This window comes from Lampetra fluviatilis, chromosome 35, assembly GCF_964198595.1.
Source record: "Lampetra fluviatilis chromosome 35, kcLamFluv1.1, whole genome shotgun sequence".
Classification (NCBI taxonomy): domain Eukaryota; kingdom Metazoa; phylum Chordata; class Hyperoartia; order Petromyzontiformes; family Petromyzontidae; genus Lampetra; species Lampetra fluviatilis.
This window is the reverse complement of record NC_136309.1, coordinates 8,938,812-8,966,380: the sequence shown is the minus strand read 5'-3', so window position 1 is coordinate 8,966,380 and position 27,569 is coordinate 8,938,812. Positions and strand designations below refer to the sequence as shown.

General features: G+C 47.1%; 1 protein-coding gene across 2 annotated transcripts in view; it reads left to right on the top strand.

The window, feature by feature from the left end:
• Positions 1 to 1,815: 1,815 nt before the first annotated feature.
• LOC144944600 (uncharacterized) overlaps positions 1,816 to 27,569 on the top strand; it is a 75,052-nt gene continuing 49,298 nt past the window's right edge. The window contains exons 1-13 of one of the 2 annotated variants that reach the window (XM_078872899.1): positions 1,816 to 2,175; positions 6,046 to 6,655; positions 8,739 to 9,187; positions 15,032 to 15,160; positions 15,858 to 16,055; positions 17,565 to 17,726; positions 18,887 to 19,132; positions 19,491 to 19,668; positions 21,084 to 21,259; positions 22,237 to 22,365; positions 23,119 to 23,306; positions 25,699 to 25,910; positions 26,548 to 26,772. In XM_078872899.1, coding sequence (XP_078729025.1) covers positions 2,173 to 2,175; positions 6,046 to 6,655; positions 8,739 to 9,187; positions 15,032 to 15,160; positions 15,858 to 16,055; positions 17,565 to 17,726; positions 18,887 to 19,132; positions 19,491 to 19,668; positions 21,084 to 21,259; positions 22,237 to 22,365; positions 23,119 to 23,306; positions 25,699 to 25,910; positions 26,548 to 26,772 — 2,905 coding nt within the window. In that variant the 5' untranslated portion in view covers positions 1,816 to 2,172. Of the gene's footprint in view, positions 2,237 to 6,045; positions 6,656 to 8,738; positions 9,188 to 15,031; positions 15,161 to 15,857; positions 16,056 to 17,564; positions 17,727 to 18,886; positions 19,133 to 19,490; positions 19,669 to 21,083; positions 21,260 to 22,236; positions 22,366 to 23,118; positions 23,307 to 25,698; positions 25,911 to 26,547; positions 26,773 to 27,569 lie in introns of both variants that reach the window. The other variant, XM_078872900.1, reaches the window with a different exon arrangement.

Below are 27,569 nucleotides of genomic sequence, written 5' to 3'. Positions count from 1 at the left end.
CTGAGAACAGTTGGTAGGCTGTCTGACTGGCGGCGGCCCGCGATGGTAAAGACGGAGACGAGAAGAATGGTGAAGACGACGAGAAGAACGGTGCCAATGGCCTTCAAGCAGCATCCCACTCCAACGACAGCCCCGAGGTCCCTCAAATGGGGCCCTCTTATACTGTCAGCGTGGCCTCGCTCCGCCCCCAGCCACGACCCCTTTCTGGAACCTACCAGCGGGTTCCTGGTGGGCCCCTTCTGTGACCTTTCCCCCCTAGATCCCCCTCTCGTGTCTGTCATGGCCTGCTGATGTCAGGACTACGCCGCAGATCTCCTTTTCTGCCAGCAGCCAGCGCTATGCCACTACACATGCTTCAACACAGCCTCTTTTGCAAGGGCGACCTGAGTTACCATCAAGCCACATTTAAGCTCACAATATATCTTCACATATTTTGATTTACCAAGGCGGACACAGCGATAAGGAGATGGAGCGATGACATTCTATTCATTTTCAGGTGCTGAATGGATTATTACACCGTAGCAGGATCGTTGTCTGGAGAGGTCTTCATCCAGCATGATTGTAAGACACTTTATTGAGCTATCATTTGTGGCCAGGTCGCTTTAAAAAATAAGTTCATACATCAGTGGGCTTTACCTGGTAAAATAGAAAAAAAATACGTTGTATTTGTTAAATGATTTGTTTAACTTTCCTATACTTTGCACTCCTATCGTGTTTTTGCATTGTTGTTGTAACGTTCTGATCTGCCCCTACTGGACATGTGTGACAAAGAGCTCTATAGCTCATCGGATGCCTCCAGGAAAAATAAACATTCTTATAGCCTGCTGCTCCTGATGAAGTTTGCTGAGCACAACGACGACGCTGCTGCTGCTGTTGATGATGGTCGTGACGACGGGGGCGGGTGTGGTGTCACTTCGTACGAAACCCATTTGCACTTTGCAGATAATTTCCCACAGCAGCACTCGCTTCACTTCTGTTCCGAGAAGGCCACGCCTCGGCCGCGACGTCGAGTGGCGGAGGAGGAGAGAAGAGAGAGCAAGAGAGAGACACAAATCACGTCCGACCAACGGGGCCGCAGCAATCATGCTCCCCCCAACCAATGAGCCGGCGTGTGAGCCGAGCTGTAACGTGTTGGTGGTGGTGGTGGTGGAGGTTGTGGTGGTTGTGGTGGGGGTTGGTGGCGGTGTGGTTGGTGGGGGTTGGTGGTGGTGGTGGTGGGGGTTGGTGGTGGTGGTGGTGGGGTTAGTGGTGGTGGTTAGTGGTGTTGGTGGAGGTTGTGGTGGGGGTTGGTGGTGGGGGTTGCTGATGATTGTGGTGGGGGTTGCTGGTGGTGGTGGGGGTTGGTGGGGGCTGGTGGTTGTGGTGGGGGTTGGTGGTGGTGGGGGGCATGATGGTGGTGGAGGGGGGGGGCGTGATGGTGGTTCAGGGGGGGCGTGATGGTGGTGGAGGGGAGGGGCGTGATGGTGGTGGAGGGGGGTGATGGTGGTGGAGGGGGGGGGCGTGATGGTGGTTCAGGGGGGGCGTGATGGTGGTGGAGGGGAGGGGCGTGATGGTGGTGGAGGGGAGGGGCGTGATGGTGGTGGAGGGGGGTGATGGTGATGGAGGGGAGGGGCGTGATGGTGGTGGGGGGGGGGGTGATGGTGGAGGGGGGGGCGTGATGGTGGTGGGGGGGTGATGGTGGTGGAGGGGAGGGGCGTGATGGTGGTGGGGGGGGGTGATGGTGGAGGGGAGGGGCGTGATGGTGGTGGTGGAGGGGTGGTGGAGGGGTGTTGGAGGGGGGGGGCGTGAGTCTTCCCGGAAGCCGCTCGCTGCTCTGAGCTGGCCACGTGCGTCACTGCTGCTCAAAACATTTCGCCCGGCTTGGTTTCGCCGTCCTGCGTGCGCGGCTGGTTGGGGAAGCCGTCTGCCTATTTAAACTCGCCTCGTTCTCCCTCGCTCGCCTCACTCGTGACCACACGGAAGAGGAGGAGGAGTAAAAGGCTCGCCAGCCTTGGCTTTGGGTGGAGGGAGTTGTTTTAACACCTCGGCGTTGTCAAGTTGCTGACGGCGCCCTCGTTCTTTGGTGGTTTGGAGGCTTCCCCCTCCTTGTGTGGCGCAGAGGGATTTTGACTGTCGAGACGGGGAGGAAGAAGAGGAAGAAGCGGGCGAGAGACAGAGAGAAATTGGCCTGCCATGGTTCGTACCCGCCGCCACCGCCGTCGCCGCCGTCACCACCGCCTTTTGTTTGGAGATTGAGGTTGTTTTTGTTGTGTCGTGACTTTAAAAAAGCGTTGGTTATAGCTGTGTGTGAGCAACTGGTGGACAAAAATAACGAACAGAAAAAGCACCTCAGTGCATTTCATTAACACCGCTGGCTTAAAATAGAAAGTAAGGCGACGTTTCGGGCAATGGCCCTTTCGTCGTAGCGCTTAAAGAGGGAAGGCAGAAAGAAGGGCCACGGCCCGAAATGTCGCCTGTTTTTTCTCATTTAAGGCCAGAGTGTTATTGACGAACCTGTTGAGTTGTTTGTTTGATGTTGTTGCCTGCATCGTTCGGTACTTATCGATGCTTCCTTTCAAACCGGAACGACCCGACAATTCTTTTTTTGGCACGTCACATGCAATCTCGTCGTAATGTTGTCATTACACATTTTGTTCTCAACGTTTTAGGATGAGAAGTCGGAAGGATATTTATAACTAATGTTTGAAAATGTGTTTATAATTAGTTTTTTTACACTTATCCCGGCAAATCGGACGTGGGTTGCAATGTGCGATGCGCGGTTTGGCGCCCTGGGACTTGCAAATCCACAGGTCGCAAGTTTGCGTGAGATCTTCTCTGCGTTTAACAAAGATAACAAAAAAGATACGAAGTTCTCACCACCTCTTGCGAAACGTAGAAAAGAGTAGGCCAACCCCCCCCCCTCGAGAGAGAGAGAGACACAAGCTTTTACTGGTAGAAACCTCCTGGTTACACCAGCCCACAGGGGATTATTGTGTCCGTCCGTCGTGCATCCAAAATGGCAGGGGTGGGGCTGGTTGGTGAGGGGGAGGGTGGGGAGGGGCTGGGTGGGGAGGGGAGGGGCTGGTCACCCCGTGGTGCCCTTATAAAACTCAACGTTTAACCTACTCACGCCGGCTTCTGCCCGCCCTCACAGTCGGGCATATTTGCGGAATACACCACGCCGCCGTTGACCCTGGCCATTGACCGAGCAATCCGCAGGAATGTGTTCTCGAGCTGACGCACAACAGTGGCGTGAGAAATGCTATAAGAGTAAAATTAGTTTTTTTATCTCTTATACAAATGATCATCATTCGCTATCGATTACTTCCTTCGTTATCACCGACTCGCCGCGTTTCGTGAGGCCGTCACCCTGCCAGTTGATTGATCAAAGCGCCGCGGATCGATTGATTGATGCAAAGACGATTTGTAAACATAGCAACGTTAAATTTCGATTTAAAGCTTTCGTGACTGCAGGGATTCATCTTCTTGGTTCTTTCGGTAAAGTCACGTAGAAGGGAAGTAATAAAATAATAAAAATAAAACATTATTTTTATTATTTTATTACTTCCCTTCTACGTAAAAATAAAACATTATTTTATTACTTCCCTTCTACGTGACTTTAAAGCTTTCGTGACTTCAGGGATTCATCTTCTTGGTTCTTTCGGTAAAGTCACGTAGAAGGGAAGTAATAAAATAATAAAAATAAAACATTATTTTTATTATTTTATTACTTCCCTTCTACGTAAAAATAAAACATTATTTTTATTATTGTATTACTTCCCTTCTACGTGACTTTACCGAAAGAACCAAGAAGACATAGCAACGTTGTTGAGTGTCACGGCGGGATTGTTTGATCATACTTCACCACGCTGGCACACCTGCCAACCCCATACGGTTTATCCCTATTATTGTACAGAGGAATTGAGTGGGGAGGGGAAATGTCTTAGTTTGTGTTCTCCCTTGTGATGGGACTTTGTAGAATGAACGTTGAGATTTATAAAGGCACGGGGTGAACAATAAGGTTTGAATTGGTCTGTAATAAGATAGGCACTGATAAGGGATTGACAGGCATGATTATAGACAGATACCCATAGCTATACATAGAGACCCACAGAGATACATAGATACCAGCAGAGATGCATAGAGACCCATAGAGATACATAGAGACCCACAGAGATGCACAGAGACTCATAGAGATACATAGAGACCCACAGAGATACATAGATAATGCAATGCTGTCAACCCATATGGTTTACCCCCTATTTTTGAACCGGGAAGTTTAGTTTTCAGGTCCATACTGCGTACAGCCATTTCAAAACGGGCACAACAAAACACATTTGTGTGTGTTTCTCCCTTGTGATGGAACTTTGTGGGATGAACCTTGAGATTTAAAGGACACAGGGTGACCAATAAGGTCTGAATTGATTTGAAGCTTTCATGACTGCAGGAATCCATACTCTGTGGTTCTTTCGGTAAAGTCACGTAGATATAAAATAAAATAAATCACGACGTTTCGGGCGCAACACAAGCGTCCATCATCAGGTGGGAAAGCATGGCCTGCTGCTGAGGCAGACTATTTTAAAAGGTTTGAAATGGGTGTATCCCAAGGGTCATAAAGAAGTGGCCAGGGATAGTGATGTCAATGTGAGAAATTAGCGTGTAGCTGTAAGATAGGAGAGCGGCCTCCTGGACGAGGGCACGGAAGTGGCTATGTTAATGTGAGAGATTAGCATGGTAATGTGAAATCTAAGAGTGGTGCAATCCAAAGGCATGAGTGAAACCCAACGGGTGCAATCCAAAGGGCATGTGAGTAAGAGTGCAATCCAAAGGCATGAGAGTGCAATGCAAAGGACATGTAAGCATGAGAGATCTAAGAGAGAGGCATAGAGAGAGAGACACACACACATAGAGTTGGAAATAACAGCGGTTATTTCGTCTAGGAAGTCGCTTTGGATTGCACCACTCTTCGATTTCACGTTAACATTATGATAATTTCTCACATTAACATCACTAGCCCCGGCCACTTCTTTAATAACAGCTGTTATTTCCAACTCTATGTGTGTGTGTCTCTCTCTCTATGCCTCTCTCTTAGATCTCTCATGCTTACATGTCCTTTGCATTGCACTCTCATGCCTTTGGATTGCACTCTTACTCACATGCCCTTTGGATTGCACCCGTTGGGTTTCACTCATGCCTTTGGATTGCACCACTCTTAGATTTCACATTACCATGCTAATCTCTCACATTAACATAGCCACTTCCGTGCCCTCGTCCAGGAGGCCGCTCTCCTATCTTACAGCTACACGCTAATTTCTCACATTGACATCACTATCCCTGGCCACTTCTTTATGACCCTTGGGATACACCCATTTCAAACCTTTTAAAATAGTCTGCCTCAGCAGCAGACCATGCTTTCCCACCTGATGACAGATGCTTGTGTTGCGCCCGAAACGTCGTGATTTATTTTATTTTATACCTAGGTGACTTTACCGAAATTCCCAAAGAGTAAGGTCTGAATTGGTCTGCAATAAGGTAGGCAACTAATAAGCGGTTGACAGGTATGTGATGGTCAGTGCGAGTTGGTAGCGGCAGGTGTAGGGGTTGGGTGGCGCACCATACCACAGGTGTTTGTCTTGATCCTGGTACAGATTTTACGCAATGCATACCACGTCGATATCGAGAGAGATCGGCTGTCTCGGGAACTTGCGGACGTTTAAAACCAGAAGCACGTGGATGGCTTCACTATTCTGGCAAATCGCCCGATGCCTGAACAGAATTCCTGTTTGCACAACAATTGCGCATGGATAAAGTAGGCCAATTACCTGCTAGAGAGCTCGATTTAAACGTTCAGTAGTGGAAGTCCTTCCATCAACAGTGGCGTGAGGAATATACATTGGAGGGCTGCATCTTTGCCACATTCAATTGCATTTGTGTGACCACACAGTTGGATACTTTTGCACGGGGACCGAGAACCCCCTTGTTTGCTCTCACACTCCACACAAGACGGATCCAAGAGGTAATCGTGTGTGTGCGTGCACCATTTGCGCTGTCGTTTTTTGTACATAGGCCACCATCATGGACGACGACTGGAGGCAGAAAGTGCTGACCCTGCTGACGGAGATGCCCGAGGGCTGCACAGTGGGCGAGCTGTGCACGCACTACACGCAGCGCTACCACCTCAGCCTCGCTCCCAAGAAGCATGGCTTCCTCAACACAAAGAACATGCTGAAGTCCTTGGGGGGCCACATCGACCACGGTTGTCTCACCAAAGGGGTCGCTAAACTGAGCGGAATGCCGCTGTCCACGGCACAACGAGATGAGGGTCTTCCTCCCAAAGCAAGATGGAGGCAATTGGAGGACGGAAGTGACGACCATCGGCGAGAGGGCGCGGAATTTCAACGGCGAGGAGGATCGTCGTTCGAGGTGGAGTCGTCGCTTCCCGTCGCGGAAGGGGCGAGCAGAGGCAACCCGCGCTCGACCCCGCAGGGTTCAATGGTGGACATCGGCCCTGCAGGAGCCGTGCAGATGCGTTGCCAGCAGAGTCCGGCAGGGCTCGCACTTGGAGGGACACCGGCAGCGGCGGTGCAGCAGCAGCAGCAGCCGCAGCAGCAGCCACCTCTCATAGGTGACGGTGTGTCACCCTGGGTGAAGAAGTTGATCGACACACAGATTCCAGGTATTGGGATGTTGCAATGGGTTGTCATGTACATATTCCATACGTACCGAATTTTGTTTTGGATTGCTCAACGTGTAAAATTGAGATGGACGTTTTTTAAACACGTGTTTGTTTGAGAATGGATGCGTTGTCTTGGATGTAAGATAAACTTGTTTTTCGTGCAGTTAAATCATGGTTCGGCACTCGAGAGGAAACCGTTTGAGATAATATTTCGCTGTTGAAATAATGGGCGAGGTATTTTTCAAATCGCTCAGCACCTGTGAGGTGATCGGCAGGTCGTGTGTGAGTGGGTTAAATTGTGGGCACTACCACCTCTTAAAAGATGCATGACCTGTATGGAAAATTAGGGTAAAATATCTTCTCCAGGGGGTTAATTAGAATGCCTTCTGGTGGAGGCCTTTCCAACAGCAGTGGCGTGGGCAAGAAATTGCAGGGTCTGCATATTTGCGTCTCGTTATATTGGCCTTGATCAGTTCTATCCAGAGTTTGATTGTCACCGCAACCGCTAGACCCGTGAACCTCCGGTGTGTTGAGAAAGTCAGGTTGCCAGATAAAAGGGTAAAAAACCAATTATCATATTTTGCTACTGGCAAAGTAGGTTCCAATGGTGTAAATGCTTACCCCGAGCTCTCATACTCTGATGGTGCATTGTCTTTGAGTTGTGCGCCTTTTGGCGTCATCTGGTCCAACACCATGTGAGACTAGGCTCTAAGAAAAGCTGTCTCGGGTGTGGACCAATCAATTTCAAGGACAGTGCATACATTATCGGAGTTGTGTTTTTTGTTTGCATTCCGACCGCAGGTATTGTGGTCAATGCAAACATGACTCCTTGTAAAAAAAGGTGTCAGTTTTGTTGCCAGATAAAAGGGTAAAAAAACAATTATCAAAGTTAGGTTGGTTCAACAAACTCTTAGGGGAAGATGCTACCACTGCTCTTTTTGACCACTCGATGAACACCAGTTATAACATTAAAATTTATAGTTGCTACAATTTTTTTCTTCCAAGTGCGGTGTGTTATTTTTATGATAGCTGTTTTGCATATTCACTACGAATGTATTTTGTTGTACCTGTACTCTTTGAAAGTCGGGGGGGCTGTGCAGTTCTAAAGAAAACTAATTTATGTAGAAAATAATTTTTTTTGAACGTCTTTTTGTGCTTAGTTTTACCTTTCCCCCACACCTCTAATTAGCACGGTTGGCTACGTACGGTGCGAAAAAAGTTCAATATAAGTGCGATCTATATTTAAAAGGGATATTTGTGAATGTGTGTCTGTTCGAAATGTTTAGCATACTTCCCGACATGCAACAAACTTGAAATTTGGCGTGTGGGTACTTTCCAGACTGTACACCATGCAAAAATTATAAAAATAGACTTTTGTATTTTTTTGGGGGGGGGGTACAATAATGGATATATTTTGCATGGCAAGTGAGCTGTGATGTCACATCTGTGATGTCACCTGCATGCGGAAGCGTCACGCAGTGTGCCTGCTTCCCGCGTGTTCATACTATAACGCGTTTTCACTATAACGCGGTTTCTTTAATTTAGGGAACGCTTTTCGCACAGTGCGGAAAGCGCACCGTGAGAACGCGCTTTCTGAGCGGTCGACGACGAACTACTTTCTTGAGCTGCGCGGTTGAGCGAGATGATAGGGTAACGCGGCGGCGTCCCCTCAAGTTATTTGTCCCCCCCATCTTACTGTGCGTGGACATTATTTATTAGGAAAATAGTTTTTGCTTCACGCGGCACTTTTCAGAAACGCATCTACCGCGTTAAACGAGGACCTGCTATACAGGTGCTGTGCACACTGTATTGACCTTGGTGCGGCCAGGGTACGGGTGCGGGTAGGCCGTGAGTCACCGGTGAGTAACCGTTTGTCTGAATTTCGGGTAGGGTACGGGTAGGGAACGGGTACCCGTACCCGACCGGGTACGGGTACCCATTTGCGACCCTGGTGCGGCCGGGTACGGGTAAGGAATCAAAACCCGTTTGCGACCTCTGGTGCTCGCACTCGTATACAGCTTGCCCTGAAGTCTGCTAAACTCACCACCCGTGCTTTCTTTTCTACCTTTTTTTTTAAATTCAGCAATGGCTGCTGCCGCCACCGCTTCCTCACAAGAATGGCCGTCCATCCTGCGCATGAGCAAAAGTGAGCTCAAGGAAATGCAGAGCAAGCAGAACTCGCCCGTGAAGAACGTCGATTCGCAGTGTGGTGCTGCGTCTCGGCAGCTGCCGACTGCACAATTGGGTGCCGTGGCCCAACCGCAGAATCGAGAGCAGCTGCTGGCCATGCCGGAAATAAAAGAGGTGGTACAAAAGAAACCCAAGAAAATCCTAAGCGCGGCCGAGAAGCAAGATGCGGACAGGTACCACGCCAGCATGCGACAGGTCCACCATGGCGTGATGCAGGGGAGCCCCAGAGTGGATCCAGGCAGGAGACCAACTAGGCACATGGGCGTGGAGCGCGTGAACGAGATCGCCGCTGACTGCATCAAGACGCTCGGAGAGACTGAGCAGCATGTGTCGCCAGAGAAGGTGAGAAGCCTCCCACTTTTGTCGTGATATCGAAAAGCGAATTCCTGCTCAAATGAACAGAGATACGGTGCTCATTTCTTTTTTTAAATCCTTTATATTAAGTTCACTTGCTTGCTTGCGCGCTTACGACCGTGCAAATTTTTCGGTCGTTTTTTAACCCACTTCCCGTGATCCAATCGAGCTGACATTTTGCACACAGACTCGTTGTGCGTGACAATGTATTTTCGTGAAAATTTTTTTCCAAAATTTTACACTTTTTAGGATTTTTTTTTATATTTAATTACCAATTGCTTAATGGTGGCAGGCAATCATCTGACCCATAGGTGGCAGCCATCTCAAGCCAGAGGACGAGAGGACTCTAGCCACCACGCATATAAAGGATTTATAGTGAAAAACTTTGTTTTTACGGGTTAATTTTTTACCATCCTGAACCGGTCATGGAAATTCCACATTCCTATGATGGGGGGGTTGGGGAGGGGTTGAGTCTCTGCATAGGACAACCACTGTTAGTTATTTCGGTAAAGTCACGTAGAAGGGAGATAATAAAATAATAAAAATAAAACATAATAAAATAATTTCACGACGTTTCGGCCACAACGCAAGCAGCCGTCCTCAGGTGAAGAACAGGTCTGTCGGAAAGACTTCAGACGCTGTCTTTCCGACAGACCTGCTCTTCACCTGAGGACGGCTGCTTGCGTTGTGGCCGAAACGTCGTGAATTATTTTATTATGTTTTATTTTTATTATTTTATTATTTCCCTTCTACGTGACTTTACCGAAAGAACCAAGAAGATGAATCCCTGCAGTCACGAAAGCTTTAAATCGAAATTTAACCACTGTTATCTTCCCCACAAAGTTTTATCGATAAGGGAAATGATTAGCTGATACTATTTTCCACTAGGTGATACAATTCGATACCCTAATATTTCTAATGACATGACAATTTTTACGATGTTAGTTTGCCATAACTTTAAATGGTATATCATCATTTTATATATTTTTTGTGCTATGCTGGCCAGCCAGCCAAAGATTACGTAAACCGCATTTCAGTCAACTTAAGTGTGCCATAAGTATTTAATGATTACAATCTATAGTTCTTATAACACACATGCTGCCAAAAGTTCTAGAAACAATAATATTAATTTAATGTACCTCAAAATAACTGCTGTTCTATTAATTACTCCGAAAATCTATAGTGAAGCACTAATTTTATGGGCGACAGCTATTTATGTACAACCTTAATTCTTGCACTTTTGTTAATCGTTAACATTTCGTCAGGAATGATATACTTTTAAGATATTTTTATCAAGCTACGATAGTTTGCAAAACAGACGATGGAAAACTTGTGGATGTTTTATTTTGCGGTATGTGGATATGTGCCACTGAAACCGCAAGAACTCAATAATGATGACTCGTGTTGAGTATTTAATCTGCAAGCAATGAGCCCACCACAGGTTCGGAAATGTTAGAATGGAAGCAATTAAATTAATTAAAATCTTTTGCTCTGCCATTTGATTTTAAATTACGACTCTTCAAAGGGCTTTGGTTGTAATAACCAATGTTTGAATTTGTTTAAACGACCTGTATTCTCTTACAACATGTTCTATATTCCTAGGCATTAAATGTGTACTAAAGATTCAGACTAATTGTGAATCTAATGGGACCACTTTAATCGATGTTGTTTAATATATGTAGGCATGGTAAGGTTTCGAGACGCACTTGGCGATGTGTTGTGTCTATACCCTTTTTTTTAATTAAGAATAATTCAAAAAAATATATATAATAATTTTTTTTTTAATCTATATATATACCTTTTTTTTAATTAATTAATGAAAACAACTCACTTCTCCTCACAAGAACACCAGGAATCCATGAAACATGGAGGGCGGTTAAAATGTTGAGAGTTCGGTCACAAAGAGATCATGGACATCCAGATGGACAAAAGATGTATGGACTTGCCTCCCAAGAAATCTGGAGATGTCCAGATAAGGGCAGAATAAATAATGCTTGAAACTTCGGGTTTTCTTAACGTTTTCCTTACCGAAAAGTAGAAACTTAACAAAGATAATTAACCAACAAACAATAATATTTTTTCTATTATTATATGTTTCCTACCTACACGACCTTCCAAAAAAATAAAAATAAAAAATAAAGAGTACGAATTCCAGAAAGCTTAAGTGGAAACATAATTACGCTTAACCTCAGGACATTAAAATATAACTCAGAATAAACACCAATCTCTGGAGAACTAAACTTGGCGAAGCCAAAATAATAATGTGACGAGAATCATTACGAATATTCATTAAACATAGACGAATGATTACCACGATACTAAGACCGAAGGAACTCATAAAATATAATTCAAGAATAAATGTAACACACAGGACCACATAAATGTATTACAAACATCTCCTCAGCCACCTTTGTCTTCCAGCGGGGTCTGACGGGCAAGGAGGGAGCAAAAGGTCACAAGGTGGGGGGTGTCTGCTTCTTCTCACTCTGTATTGTTTGTTTTCTCTCGCAAGAGACGCGGAGAGAGGGGAGTCACGTTTTGAGTTAGGCACGGGCGCACACCGCAAAAGGACAGTCTGGGTTGAGTCAGTCCGAGTCGAGCTCAGCGTTGCGACGGGGCACGCAAGGGAGCTGTGGCAGTCGTGCCTCGAGAAGAGATGGGACGACGAGACATCGTTAAAGTGGCAGCCTGAGAGCAGTCTGGGTTGAGTCGTGCTCAGTCTCGCAACTCGGCTTGCGACGCGGTATGCGACGGGGCTCGCAAGAGAGCGGAGGCGCGTCGTGCCTCGAGGAGAGATGGAACGACGAGACATCGTTAAAGTGACAGTCTGAGAGCAGTCTGTCCGAGTCGCGCTCAGTCTCGCAACTCGGCTTGTGACGCGGTGTTGCGACGGGGCTCGCAAGAGAGCTGGGGCGGTTGTGCCTCGAGAAGTGATGGAACGAGGAGGAGTCGTTCGAGTCGCAGAAGTCTGAGTTCAACCTGAGTTGGGGCTGGGTTTCAGCCGTGCTCCGGCTGGCGGAGCGTCGTGAGGAAACGAAACACCGATGCCGATAGCAGGTGTCGCTTCTCGCAGAACGAAGTTAAGTGCGAGTGAAGCTGGCAGCTGCACGAACAAAGGAAGCACGGAGCAGAGAGAGTGACGAGTGACGACAAGCAATCAACCTGTAAAAGGGCGGAGATCGCCAAGCGTCGACCAAGCGTGCAAAGCAGAGAGCGCGAAGCAGTGGAGAAAGCCTGGTCAAACGGCTGTGGAGAGAGAGAGAGCGCAAGAGCAGCACGACTCGGACGTCACCGGGCGTCACCGAGCGTCGTGCCAATTCGTCATCCAGCGGTAGAGAGAGAGAGAGAGAGCACACAAGCCGAGCGACACGCTGAGCGAGGGAGCAGCAGCGGCCACGCCCAACCCAGAGAACTTCTGGCCGCTGGTTGTATCCTCCTACACCACACAAGCTAACGACACAATTAATATTACGAGGGGACAACGCACACACAGGCCGCACACGAATAAGAAAATTATCTTTGCGTTTCAAAAAGGGTTGCCATTTCGAGGTGGTGCGTTCAATATCAACTGATCGTGCAAAGCAGTTGCTGCCGTCGAGTTACATGAATAAAAAATGTTTAGTCATTCATATTAGGTAATTGCATAACCTCGTAATTGCATAAGAATTTTAGTTATATTAATCGAATGCATAGTATCGCAATGCATAAGAGTTTGGTTATTCATGAATTATTGACGCATGTTTGACCTGCATGATAGAATGTCACATGCTTGTTAGAATAAAATTGCTTAACACCAACTGTTCGAGTGCTTCTTTCCAAGTCCATGCAAAACTGTCTTATTCATAAGAGCTGTATCCTGTGATGAGATCTGAACTGGTGACCTTAAATATCATAACACACACTAGGATAATCGGTAAACGTTTAATCGATGATAATCGTGTTATCCTGATTGACAACTCTGGATAAACGAAGCTGAGCCTAATTATCACAACTGCACACATTAACATCATCGCAAGCATCCGCATAAATTACTACGATTATCTCAGCGATTATCATAATTTATGCATATAATTACACGCATCATCATAATTTATGCATATTAATACACACATTAACATAATTAATGCGATTTGCGCATTTTTCGGAAAATTATTAATTTTTATTATTTTCATCAAAAATTCATAACCCGACACATACAACAGATGTGAATGAGATGGGGCTGCGTGATTTGCAGTCCGTGTTCTTCCTCGTCCATTTGTCTTCATTCCAACGTCAACATTTGATCTGCCTGTCTCTGTCATTAAGGCCACATGGCCACAGTATCTCTTAGTTCTTGCAAGCTAAGCTGGAGTCATTCTCTTTTCGACATATGTCCCGCCCAATTCTGTAATAATGTTCCAGTTTCTCTATATGTTTTAAATATAGATTTAAATCAATATATATTAAAAAAAATATTTATTTCCACAAATCTGGCTGCCGGCTGATGAGGCTGGTTGTAATTACTGTCGAAATGTCGTACTCGGATTGTAAATGTTGTGGCTTTACTCTCTAACACACAACTGGTGTGCTGTACTGGTAACGAATTGGTATGTTCTATTTAAGTGACAGACCTCTTACTAATTGTCTGTGTCGAGTGGTGGTGGGTTTAACGACACATTTATATATTTACACGATCTAACCCAAAAAAACCTGTATTATGAAAACATATATTTGTTTTCCCCCTATCGCTTTTTGGACAGTTTCCAATCTAACGTCTTTCAAATTGTTCCGATGTACAGTGCTACATTTCAAATTACTGTCATTTTTGCAACGGGTTGTTTAAAATATATTTAAATGGTGTAGATGCATGTTTAAACTCGCTTACAAACCGCATTCAGCATTTTCTTCTTGAAGTCATCTGTAACCACAATTGGTACATCGATGCACTACCCATTTGATTATGGTTTGTTGACCTTCATTTATGAATTTAAATTTTATTGAGTGTGCCAAATCCTAAAGTGCGGTCTTTGAGTAGACCTTATTTATTTTATATTCACATCTGATTTGCTGTGCACATGAATGTAATCCGGTTACAGACTCTCTTCGTGGTGTAGATCACATGGCTTGTATAGCAACCATAAACAAACACAAGAACCCGTAGTCCGGGTGACAAACAATCCATGACTCACTATGCCAGTGGCCGAGGTTTCACTCTGGACTCTCTACCTGTATGGCATGAATAAAACGCACCTGTAAATATCCTAAATAAGTTTGACCTGACATTATTGCATAACAATTTCCCCACCTCCATGGGATGTTTATCCTCCAATGTGTATCTGGCTTTGACCTGAATTATATAAAAGTGCAGCTCTGCAACTGCTTGGTCACACCACCGCTGGTGAAAGGAGCTTTATGAGAGCGAACTCTTTACGAGTATTTGGTCTACTTTTCCATGTTGACCAGATGTGTTGGAAGAGCTGGCCGACACCCACACTTTGCTGCATCACACGCGACTTTCCGCATCAGCTAACTGTGGTGTACCCATTTTGCTACCTCTGGGCTGTGAGTTCAGTATACTAACCATTAACAGCATGGCAGCTTCCTAATTTGCTTGTGTGACAATTAACCTGTGTCATTATCTCGTGTGATTTACTGCCATGTCAACACAGCCTGAAATAAGTATTGGCGGGAGGGAAGGAAATTATTACTCACCCACCTTGCACCTGCCTTGTGCTCCCAAACACCTAAGGGCCTTACTACCGCTGTGAAAAATTGACGGGCCGTAGACTGCTGTATTGCGATGATGTATCCACGTCATCTCTGCTGTGTTCCTCTTTCTTCCTCTTTTGCTAGGTGATTCAATTGGTGTGCCAACACCTCCAGGTGCAGTTCCTGAAGGACGTGGGCATTCGGGACCTGTTCGTTTTGCCTGTGATGAATGAGTTTGTCCGAACACACAGGGAAGTCAACCTGTTCATTGAGGTGCGTTTCCTATGTTTATTTCGCTCGATTGGTCGTCTGTTTGCTAGGTCATGCTGCGCCCAGAGGTCACCCACTGAGTTTTTTTACCGTAACATTACCGTCACTTGGGTTTGGTGATCCATTCAACAGGGAAAACTATTTGTAAGAAACGTGAACGTACCAACGTGGCAACGTGATAATTGAATAACAGTAGCATGAACATTAGCGGACTCCAAGCAAAGAAGTACAACACCAAGTGCAGCTTCAAACTTGTGTCGGAGTGATTCACATCGTCACCTCCGGTGATTCGATGAATTGTTGTAATTGGGAGTTGCGGCTCTAGTGGCTACAAGGGGATGTGAACCCATTACTTAATGTATACGAATCTAAAAACATGAACTGTATTACAGAAGTGTTTTATGCTTCCCATCGGCCGCACAGCCTTTTGGGAGTGCATCTTAGCACCATTGCTTCTCCAGCACCGTACGTGCAAAAGAAGTTCAACATTCTCTGGACCAGTGTTGACATTCATTGTCTCATGAGCAGGCCCAAGCGTTCTCCAACCAATGCTGGTGGACTGCCTGATGTTTAGAGGCAAGGACCTTCTCTGCTAGATATGGGTCCTTGGCTATAAGACTACTGAGACTACTGAGCCATCAAATTTAAGTGTAAACATCAGCCAGAGTTTGTATTTTTTTTGGTGGGGTGGGCTTTGCAGGCCTTCGAGAAAGTGCGATGCATCAGCACGCTGTACGAGCTGGGCCAGTGTTTGGCCGCCCTGAAGGAAAAGCAGTTATTTCGCGAGATCGGCCTGGGACCGCTGTGCCGCCACCCTCTGGTGCAGCGCCTCTTCAAAGTGCCGCACTCACTCCGCGATGATGACATCTACGAGATCACCACCGTGGACATCCTCCAGGTCTTGCCCACTTAACCCTTTTCCGTCGGTTTTATTTCCAAACTTATTTTGTTAATGATTTGAGAGCCTGCAGTGGTATAACGGTTAGCAAACTGGAGTTGGCAATCCTGAGGCTGCCAAATTCAATTCCATCTTCCGGAACAGTAGTTGAAATAATTGGAAAGTTTGTCAAATCCCTGTGCCTGTGTACACCCCGCAGTGTAAATGGATTGACGGAAGATATGCATTCGATCGGCAAGTCGTGTGTGGTGGGGTAAAGTGTGGGTATGTCCACCTCTTCTAATAGGTGGTGGGAGTTTTCAGGCCTGAGAGAAAGCCCCCGCCCCATCACACAAGCCCCCCCCTGCCCCACCATCACCAGCCCCCCCCCTCCCCGGCACGAACCACCACCAGCCCCCCTGCCCCACCACCATCCTGCCCCACCAACCGCCCCCCCCCCGCGCCACCACCACCAGCCCCCCTCCCGGCATGAACCACCACAAGCCCCCCCCCCCCGCGCCACCACCACCAGCCCCCCGCTGGCACGAACCACCACTAGCCCCCGCTGGCCCCACCACCACCAGCCCCCCCCACCGCACCACAACCAGCCCCCCGCCCCACCACCACCAGCCCCCCTCCCCCCGCCTCACTACCACCAGCCTGCCCCACCACCACCACCAGCCCCACCATCCCCCCCCCCACCAGCCCACCTCCTCGCATACAATTGCACGGCTGCACAACCTACAACCTATATGATTTGCGTTGGCAGCAGTGCACAAGCACAATTAAAGTCCCAACACATTTGTCGGTAACACTGTGGGCCAAAAATTTCACGTGCTAATAGACAATCTTCGGACAATTGCCCTGCTTGATAGAACATAAGCCACGGAAATCTAGTGGGTAATAAGCAGTTGGAGGCTACACTTTACACCATGGGGCTGGGTATGATTTCTAAACATGTTTTTTGATCGTTTTTTTTCATTTTGCATATAAATGGTTACCTAAAAGCTGTTGAGAAACGGTAATCGCTGTGAAGTTCTTATTGTCCACTCAATTTTTCTGGCCTTTCTATGCAATATGAAGAAGGGTCATTGCCCAAAACGTCGCTTATTGTATTTTTTTCCCCTTTTAAGGCCGCAGTGCTACTGACACATGCATTTTTTGTCTATTAAATTATATGAAAGCTCAGCAAGTCATTCCTTGCAGATGTAAGCAGAAGCGATACGCGCCCACCCCAACCACCCCTGTCGCGACTCAATCGATTATCGCGATTGAGTGCTCGTGAATCAACTCAAGATTCAACGCCTTTTTTAAAACGTGGTGAATGCAGCAGGCTCTAGTGGCTGGAGTGGGGGTGGGTGTTGGAACATGTGAACCAATTTCATGCAACGTATACGAATCGAAAACATCGATTCTTACGCACGCGATCCGGTGTGCATATCGCGAGCTTGAGGATGAATAATCAAGTCCGAATCGTTGCTCCCCTAGCATGCGCTCTGCGTAACGTGTTCGTGTTGTTGTTTGCGGCAGAGTTTGAGGACCTTCATGGCCAAGAGCCGCAGCTCCCGAGGCAAAGGAGTGATGGCACGTTTGGAGATGCCGGACTTCCTGAAGCATCTCATGGAACAGTACGGGGCTCCGGATATTTACGATCTGGGCATCCGAATCACAAGCATACCCCTGGGAATTTCTGTACGTGCCGTGCCTGCGTGTACGAGCGTGTGTGTGTGTGTGTATGCATTGCGTCGCTTGTTGACTGCGCGAATTGTATTATTCAATGCGTAAAGTATGTATTGTTGCCCTTGGGGGGGGGGGGTTTACTTTCGTAATTAAATGCGTTCTGGAATTGTTGACGCACAGCCAAAGCATACGTGGCGCTGTGTTCCGACCTGAGAGTGACACTGCATACCTTTTACCACTCCCCCCCCACCCCCCACCTTGCATTTGCCTTACACGGCCACAATGCTGAGATATCATCAGTTGCTCAGGCACAGGAGTTTCACACCGCGTCTCCCTCTCAAGTGAATAGGGTGTATCTTTTTTCATGCAGTCTGAGACAGACTTACTACAGGACTTAAGTTTTGTGAGTGCAGTGCTGTGACATGAGCATTGAAGTAACTGCTCGTGTAAGTATATGTTAATATATATCGTATCGAAGGCTGAGGCCTATTTTAATGTCCCGCTTCTTCCAGAAATCTACTTTCCCGAGTGGTTGTGCATTTGTCGCTTGTTTCAGAGATTCGCGATTCGAGCCCAGGAGTCGCCCTAGTTAATACTGTGGGTGTATTAACCAAAACTGCATTTCCATATGCTTCACAAATAATGTAAAAAATATCTCGTGATGTTATTCATAAATGAGGAGGACATTTATGCCGGTGTCACAATCGAAATTAGCAAATCTAAACAAATACTCAGAAATTCTGGGATTGGGTAAAACCACATGTATATATGTTGAACTTCTTTCGCACTGTAAGTAGCCAACCGTGCTAATCAGAGGTGTGGGGAAGGACAACAAACTGTGAACACAAGATGCAGTTCTAAAGAAATTAGTTTTCAATCTATTTAAAAGTGCATGGCTCTAGTGGCTTCCTAATATCAGAAGGAAGTGCATTCCAGTTGGCCACAGAAGTGCATCTGAAATCGAGTGGTGTGCTGACTTTGTTGGCTCGCCAAAAGCCACTGCTGCTAGGATGATCCACCAAACCCATCTCTCGATGGCAATCGTGCATTGCCAGCACACCGTGTATTCGCTGTTGAACCACTCGTCCATCATGTGTTCCATCATCGCAACTACAGCACTGCCCTGCGCACCTGTGGCCACCACAGTTGCTCACATTGTGTTGTTTGTTTAGGTGATCGGCAAGGCCCAGAAAGGCGAGCGTGAGGTGATGGACCGTGGGCTGGCTCGCATCGAGTGTGACATCAAGCAGGAGGTGGAGGGCCGGCTACACAAGATCAAGAAACACTTGTTGGAGTCGTTCCCCTTGCCAGGGACGAGCGCCGATCTCCGCCGACAGTTCACGACACAGCCGGCGGCCGAGATCGTGCTGCAGGTCTTCCAGAACGCCGAGGCCATCTTTGTGAATAAGCTGAAGAAGGTGGGGGCAGTGGCATTTGGACATGAAACAAATTTACCGTGCGAGAAAAATAATGTATCTGCTTAGATTTTTCATAATACATTTGTCCTTGGAATTATTTAATGGGTGATAATCGCCATGCGTTTCAAGTCTGTGGATACTTCCACCAGTATCAAAAGACTTTCTCTACCACTGAATTAACACTCTCATCTATAATATTTAGGGTCATCGCTTTTACAAAATTCAGTCACACGATGAGACAAAAGTAAGGGGGGGCATTGAAATCGGTAGGACATCTATGCATGCATCACCCTCTATTTGCCCCAACAGTGTGATATGGCTGCACGTGGTTTGGGTCCTTTGTTGTCTCCACCGACAGTGTGTGCAGGACTTCCTGCGGCAGGTGAAAGGGGACACGCTGGCCCAGAAGCTGTTTCAGTTGGCCCTGTGCTGTGGCTCGCTCGAGACTCCCCGTGACCTCGTGGTCAAGGAGAAACCGGCCGCTTTTCTCGGCAACATCAGCACTCCCGACACCAGACCGCCGCCTCCTCCGGAGAGTAAGGAAACAAATTTGCATATATAATAGACTCTCAATTATCCGCGCTAATGACGGGGAGGATGGCTGCGGATAATGAAAAATCTCGGATGATCCAGAAATATCTATTTTCTGCGGATCTCTATGCTAAAAACTAACGATCGACCGATCAATGCACGTGCTCGATGATAACACTTTCCTGCTCCCGAGCAGAAGATTCGGCCCTCTAAGTTGGTTAGCAGAGCCACGCCAATCACCATCAATCAAACTCCACCCACTGTTGTAAAGATATGCAACTACTGTACTGTTGAGGGTGATCATGTAGATTTCAGATTCACTGGAGCACATATTTGTTCAGTTTAAGCATGTGACTTGTAACAAACACCTGAAGGGAATATCCATGAGTTATTAATAAGTCAATCTCAGGTGCGTGGTTGTGTGGGACAAGGTGATGCAGCGTGGGCTGCAAGTGGGCATTAGTTCAGCGTATGACGCATTGATTTGTCAAATTAATGTCGAGATGGCACGGGTGGCTGAGAGTGATTGTTAGCGCTGAGCTGGAAATGCTGAGACCTGGGGTTCGAATCCAGGTAACCGCCTTTGATAAAACTTGCTTTTGTCAAGTGCAGCCAGTTGATTATCTCAGCCCGGGCATTAATGACTGTAAAAAACACCCAAAACATAGAAAATAAATGGCTGTGCACTCAATTTGACTAAGTCCAATATCGGCTCAACTTTCATGCGATGGACATTACTCTTATGTTCAGAGTGGGTGGGAATGTGCTTCCCTTTACTGTGTGGACCAGAGGTCACTAGAAGCGATGTCAGAGGTAGCTTTGTGATGTTCTCTTCTGTGGGCCATTCTCCAATACGACGGGTTCCGCTGCTCTGTGAGAGATCCGAGTGGATGCTCCGTCTCATGACACGATATTAAAAGAACAATCTGAATTAAATGTAGTTTCTTGTATTGTACATAAGGGGTCAGACCACGGAGGACCTTCAGAATGCTGAGTGTGAACTTGAAATTTATCCTGGACTGGTTCGGCGGATAGTTGAACAATTGGAATATTTGGGTGATATCGTCTTGCATACGGGTGTGAGTGAGAAGTCTGCCAGCAGTTTTTTGAGTCCATAATCGAGATTTTTGCGTTAGATCATGTAAATATGCTCTCAATAATATGCGTAAATATGCACTCAATAATACGCGTTAATATGCACTTCATGCGACCTAACCCAAAAAAAATCTCTTGCGGATAATATTGGTCGCAAAGGCCTAAGTATTAAACAATTTTTTTTGGGTCATCTGGAATGTGATGATGAAACTTATTGGGAGGCCGTAGATGAGACGGGGGGGGGAGTGGCAGTTGTCGAGCCATTTGGAGCGAGTTACAGCTTCGTTGTCCTTTCCTACAATGGCATTGCTTCTCTCCTTCGCAGAGGCGGTAGCCGAGCAGCTGGTCCGTCTGCTGAGCCACGCAAGTAAGATGGCAGAGCCCCTGGGCCTGCCCGCGCTGTCACGCGTGGAGAAGCAGCTTGCCGAGCACTTTGACTCGCGCGACCTCCCCAGCCTGGGCCTCGGCTCCTTCTTGGACATCCTGCATCGCAACACCCAGGTGCGTACGTGGCATGCGTGAGCCCACCCGCCTCCAGCTGGTAAGAGGCAGTACAGCAAGTAGGTGTGCAACACTGCTTGTGCGAAGTTTGAGTCTACTTACCGCCTCTGAGTGGCGTGCAAACTTAAGTTCATTTCCAAAATTGTGCGCGCTAATATTAGTTTAATATTATGAACTTAAAACTCGTTTGTCGATAACTCGAATATGTTTAATCACTGCCAATGCAGAGCACATACACGTTTCAAGTAAGTTGCATGGGTTTTCTCTTGTCACTCTTAAACATATATAGGAATTTGGCAAACATCCCAAAAATAGGTATTGAAAATTCACCTTTAAAAGTGAGCGTACAGCAGTAACATTAAGGAAAAATATATCAAAACACAAAATATGCGAAGTGACCAAGTGGCTCGGAGAGCAAATGCGGTGCATTGGCAATAATGAGGTTCTGGACTTGAATCTGGATTTTGACCGCTTGGGATGAAACCGAGGTCTCATGTCTTATCAAGTCGATCGTCCGTGCCCAGTCACCAGCGACTGCACAAAACATCAATCTTATTAAACTTGGGTTTTGCACTTCATTTTCCTATTTCCAGCTCTGAGAATAACAATTTCAGCTTGACTCTCGTGCGCCGCACAATCTCATAGCCCAGCTCATGTGAAAGCGTTGGCTCCTATTGTGTAAAAGATAAAAGGCCACCCACAGCATTTTAATGACACACGGGCTGCACGGCTATGCGAGATTTACGAATGGATTATTCGTCGCTTAACATGACGCCGATAGCGCATTTGGAAAACAAAAATTGAGAACGAATTTTGTTTTAATATGCAAACTTAATCTCTAATATTTTATCAGTTTTCGTGCACTGCATTGTGAGAAGCAGCTCCATGCGTATCGTTCAGCTTTAAGCCGGTGTTTGCCTTGCGGTCGCCTCGGTGTCAACCAACCGATGTTGACGGATTTGTTGTGTCTGTGGCAGCTGTTGGAGGAGACTGGGGTTGTGATCTCTGCCCTGGGCGGATCTGGAGCCACGGCAGGAAGCTTCTGCCCCAAGCGCGACGAGCTGATTGAGTTCATCCGCCAGTGCGGCAGCCTCGACACCGCAGCGGTGAGACGCGGGCCACTGCAGGGCCCACCGGGGCGGCTCGGAGATGGGGATAAGGATTTGTAGATATAGGGCGCTCGCTGAAATAAACTCGGCAACTCAAAGCGCCGTGCAGCAACGTCTCATCTCAACCATTCCATTGCCCTGCGGGAGTCTAGCCTCTCCAATGGCAGCTGTTCCTGTTTGGCACGTGGTGCGTGCACTAGCGGCCTGTGAATGGACATTTCTGCCATTAGGGAGCGATGTTCGATTTTCTTACGTGGTTTTCCCCGATAAAGTAATGTTCAAGTATTTTATCGGATTAGGCAAATTTGGAACATGATCCAGTTACACGTGGCCAATTCTTTTTTTAAATACAGTGTCACATTGTGAAACAGACCACTTTGTTCATGGCAAAATTAACCAGGGCAGATCCTGAGTTTGAACCGAGAACCACCACTCGGCCATCTTTCCATAAATTCGTGCAGTCACATTGACGCTGTTCACGTCGTACGCAATGGACCCTTCATTATTAGCACCACCTCTGGCCCTGTTTGGGCCCTAGACCATTTTGAAAAGTCTTGTAAGGGCGGCGTATTACAGTTTGATTTTATATCGGCACGGCAAATAGCCAGTGGAAAACCACCCGTTCCGTGGGGGGCCTTCGCGCTGACACGAATCGGATGCGCCAGCGGAAAAGGGCTGCTAGAAACTCGGCCGCCTCCAAACGAAAGAGAGAGGGTTCCAGGTCTCTGTTGTTTGCTGTGTGCTCTGCAGCTGCCGGCCGTGGACTGCGCTGTGGGGCAGCACTACGGCGTGCATTCCTGCCGCAACCTTGGGCACGGCCCCGTGGCCAACCTGGTGAAACTGGTGCAGAAAGCCAAGCCCGGTGGCAGCAGCGGCGGCGGCGATGCCCATCGGTGCGCCGTCTTGTACGAGACGGCGCTGTGTGCTCGCGACTCGAGGTTTGGCAGCCCCTTCCAAAGTGCCCCCCTCCTCACCCCTTTGCTCACCTCGTGATCTGCTTGACCGCTGCTCAATTGTTGGGAGTTGGCGAAAGACGCTTGGGGATCTTTCATTTTTCACATCAAAGGCTCGGTGAGCATCACCAATATGCCATTGGGAATAGAACTTAAGAATTCAATGCTCAAGGCAAGTGATCGGGGAGCCAAACTGAAGATTGTGTGTGTAACACCCCTCTGGCAGTCCACTGCCTGATGAAGGTCTTGCCACGTTGCGTTGGTCATGGGGGTTGTTGCACCAAACTTCACCACGCTTGGTGAAGGGAGCGAGGATTAGGCTCAGGACTGGTTCAGATATCAGTCACCACTAACGTTAGCCATGGCTAGGAATCCAACTCGGATCGCCGCGTTAGTATCGCAATGCACCAAACATTGCAGCAGTGCTTCAGAAAGAATTCTGAAGTTGCTTCATATTGCACACAGTTTGAAAAAACCTTCATCAATTAATGCCGCCTTAATACAGGAGATATGTTTTGATTTTATATTTTACTGTACATGCTTAGATCGTGATAAAGAGTTGTGCTAGTTAGTAGTAACAGTGCAATACATCGGTGAAATCGATTCATATTTATTAAGCTGACAATTCATGTATTGAATTGACCGTGTAAGTATCAACATTTTTTTTTATCCCTTTTTATTTTCATAGTTTCATGTTGCCACTGCAGACAGTCGACATTCTCAGTGTAAGTTCAAAAGAACTGACAAACACCTTGTGAAAGACCCAACACAGAAGATCCCTGGCTTTGATCTTCCATGAAGCTCATGGTCCACCCTAAACCGCATTCGCACAAACCATGGCAGATGTGGATACCTGATGCACAAATAAAACATTAAAAACTCTCCAGTGTGCGTCTGGTCATCCAGAACAGATCATACAATGTGAAACGGCGCAATGCCCCGATCCACAAATACGAAGGAGACATCACAACGATGCACTCCGCTCGCTCCTCCTGGCTTTACCACCTCAATGTGAAATTGTTGTTGTTGCTCTGCATCTACATCAGTCATACGAAAGAAGAGAAGTAGCAAAAATGTACATTCACAACAATCATCTCTCGTCCATGACGGAAGTGGTGCATTGATTCCTTTTGACCAGGCAGATGCTGAACTGTGTGTGACAGAAAAATAAATGTTTCCTTCTTCAGTCACTCTCAACTGCACTCGTATTGTTTAGAGACCTCAACAATGTACCTTGCCACCAACATAAGTCCCGATCCCCCTTTTGGGATGACGGTTGTCACCATCTTATAATAACGCAGTCATCCAGAATAAATGCCTCATTAGATACCCACACATTGCACCTCCTAGCTTTGACATTCCTCCATCAACCTCATCGTAACAGCGACAAGCCAATGCTCACATCTCTTTCATAAATAGAAAATTAAGTCAAGCCACAGTGCGGTTTAAGACTATGCAACCCAAGCTATGCATGATATAGTAACCCACTGTAGTCTGTCTTCCTTCAACGAAGTAGGAATAGTAAACCTACACAAAGTTTATTCTGAAGCCCTCTCGTTGTGACCAGCAGACCTCGGACATTGGCATGTGGCTCCTGAACATGTTGCCCTCATGCGCAAGAATCAAATAGCTCAGGGGTTGCTAACCTGCGGCTCCCGGTGCCGCATGCAGCTCTTTAAAGACTGTTCTTTGGGTCTTTCGGTAAAGCCACGTAGATAGAAAAATAATAAAAATATCACGACGTTTCGATCGCAACACAAGCAATCGTCATCAGGTGGAAAAAAATATATAGTGGGAGAGTTGCTGAAGCAGGATGTTATATCGGTTTGAGATGGATTTAGCCCAAGGGTTAGTGGGCGGGGCTAGAGATGGAATTTGCATGTAAATGTAAGATCGGAGAGCTGATGCACCTCCACGACTACGCAGCTGTGGAGGTGGCCGTTGTAGCCCCACCCACTTACCCTTGGGCTAAACCCCTCTCAAATCTATATAACATCTTACCTCAGCAGCTCTCCCACTATATATTTTTTTCCACCTGACGACAATTGCTTGTGTTGCGATCAAAACGTCGTGATATTTGTATTATTTTTCTATCTACGTGGCTTTACCGAAAGACCCAAACAATATGAATTCCTGCAGTCATGAAAGCTTTAAGTCTTCAAAGACTGTTTGGTGATGTTATTTATTAAGGACACTGTCTCGCATTCACCACAGTGCATTGCGCTTCTTGAAATTTTGAGGTTTTTTTCCAAATTCGATGAAAATGTATCTTGTTGTTGGTTGCTGACCCCTGGAATAGCTTGCACTCCCTTAACCATTGCTCTTGTAGGTGCTGCTCCTGATTTTGTTATCAATGGGTGTCCCTCCATCCCTTCAGACAGGACTTCCTGTTGGAACGTGTCACAGTGGGCCTACAAGGCGACGTAGGGGAGGAGCAGGCCCTGCGTTGCCTTCTCGGTGCGCCTCTCCTGGAGGACCTGGCCACGTGGTCACACTGGGAGCTGCTCTTTGAGCCTCAGCTCGGAGCTCTCAAGAAGTTCATCGAGAGGGGCTACTCGGGAAAAGTGGCCCAGCTGCTGGCCAAGAGTGGTATGTGTTTTGCCCAGGGCTTCGTTTCAGGCCGAGGTCTGTCTGGGCCGGCAATATGGTTGCCACCGATTGAGGCTCAAACAAAGTTGGACATCTGTAATCTTCTCAGTAGCCTAGTGACTAGGCCTGTTCAGCCATTAGTGTCCACCTACGATGTGACACAAGTGTTCACTGGTGCTGGCTCGTTTATCTAACTTTGGCATTACAGACCATAATACAGCACATGACCTCTTTAGTGTTTTATCTAATATTTCTTTTCAACTGACCAACTGAGCTGCATCATTGCTGTGTCGAGCCAGCCCAGTGTGTATTTACACTGCAGAAGCCATATTACGCTGATGAGATGGCAGGAAATGAATGACAAGTCAAGGCATGGGCAGATGACCTGATCACGTCCTTTTACTGACTGATTTAATGCACAATTAATGTCTTTCGCCCCCGTCATTGGTTTGGCTCCGAACCAGATTCCGATGTCTTGTGAGGCCAGCGTAGCACGGTTTGGTTTTAGCTCAGCTCAGCAATGGGCCAGCGAAAAACCACCCCCATACCATGAGCACCTCCACCCTGGCACAGCTCTGATATGCCAGTGTAAAATGGGATCCTATGTCCTCTTGCGTGCACCGCACTGTCCATAAAGGTTTCTCCGAGCTCCTCGTCCTGGAGGTGAAACCAGGGCTCCTGCTCCGCCTCGACCCCGACCCCTCCCCCGACAAGTTCGACGAGGCCGCCCTCCGCCACGACCCCGTGGTCGTCGCCGGGCAACTGGTCTCCATGGTGACAGCCGATGGGCTGGGACATGCCCCCCTGGCCCTGCTAGCCAATCGGATGGAATCTGTCCTTGCGTCTATGGCGGTGGGCAGAGGTGAGCTTTAAACAATAGTATGCAGAATAATAGCTTTCATGTTGGTTGCATACCTATGGGGCCCCACTACGTTGTTTAAGACTATGTCCTGGACCTGTGTTACATACTAGAGTAAACAAGTCCGACTGCTGATGAGGCCCTGATCGTCAAAACTGGTCCAGAGTTTCCCTGCTGAAACAAATTCTGCTGGTTAATATCGATCTGAAATGCCAACAGGCTGATGGACTGCAACATGTGTTTCCTTATATTGAAATACATAACAGAGTTCTGCTTGTATATGATACATGTAATGGGTTTCTGTTCAATATAAATATATCAGTGTGCCTAATCGAGAGTTTTCAATCGCTGCGTATGACCTCTTCCATGGCATATAGATCAGGAACAAACGTTGAATGAAACAAACGTTTTAAAGTTCATAGCGAAGTATGGAGAGGTGCATGCTGGAAATTACATTTATGAACAGTGGGGAACATATGGATCGGAGAACAATTGCAAGTTAAGAGACCTCACGTTCATTATTATTAAAAGTAAGTGGGCTTGGGTAGGACACGGCACCAAAATAGATGATGGCCGGTTGAGACTAACGAAGGATTGGCAGCCGAAGGAGGGATCACTCCCGAGAGGTCGTGTGCCAAGGAGATGGAGCGCCGAGATCGGCTCGTGGGCAGGAGTCGCATGGATTGTTGCATCGTGTGGCTGTGATGTACGGTGACGACTCGGGGAGGCCTTCATCCAGCAGTGGATTGATCGCGGCTGATGATGACGGATTTTATGCGGCCATCTGGAACGTTCGTCCT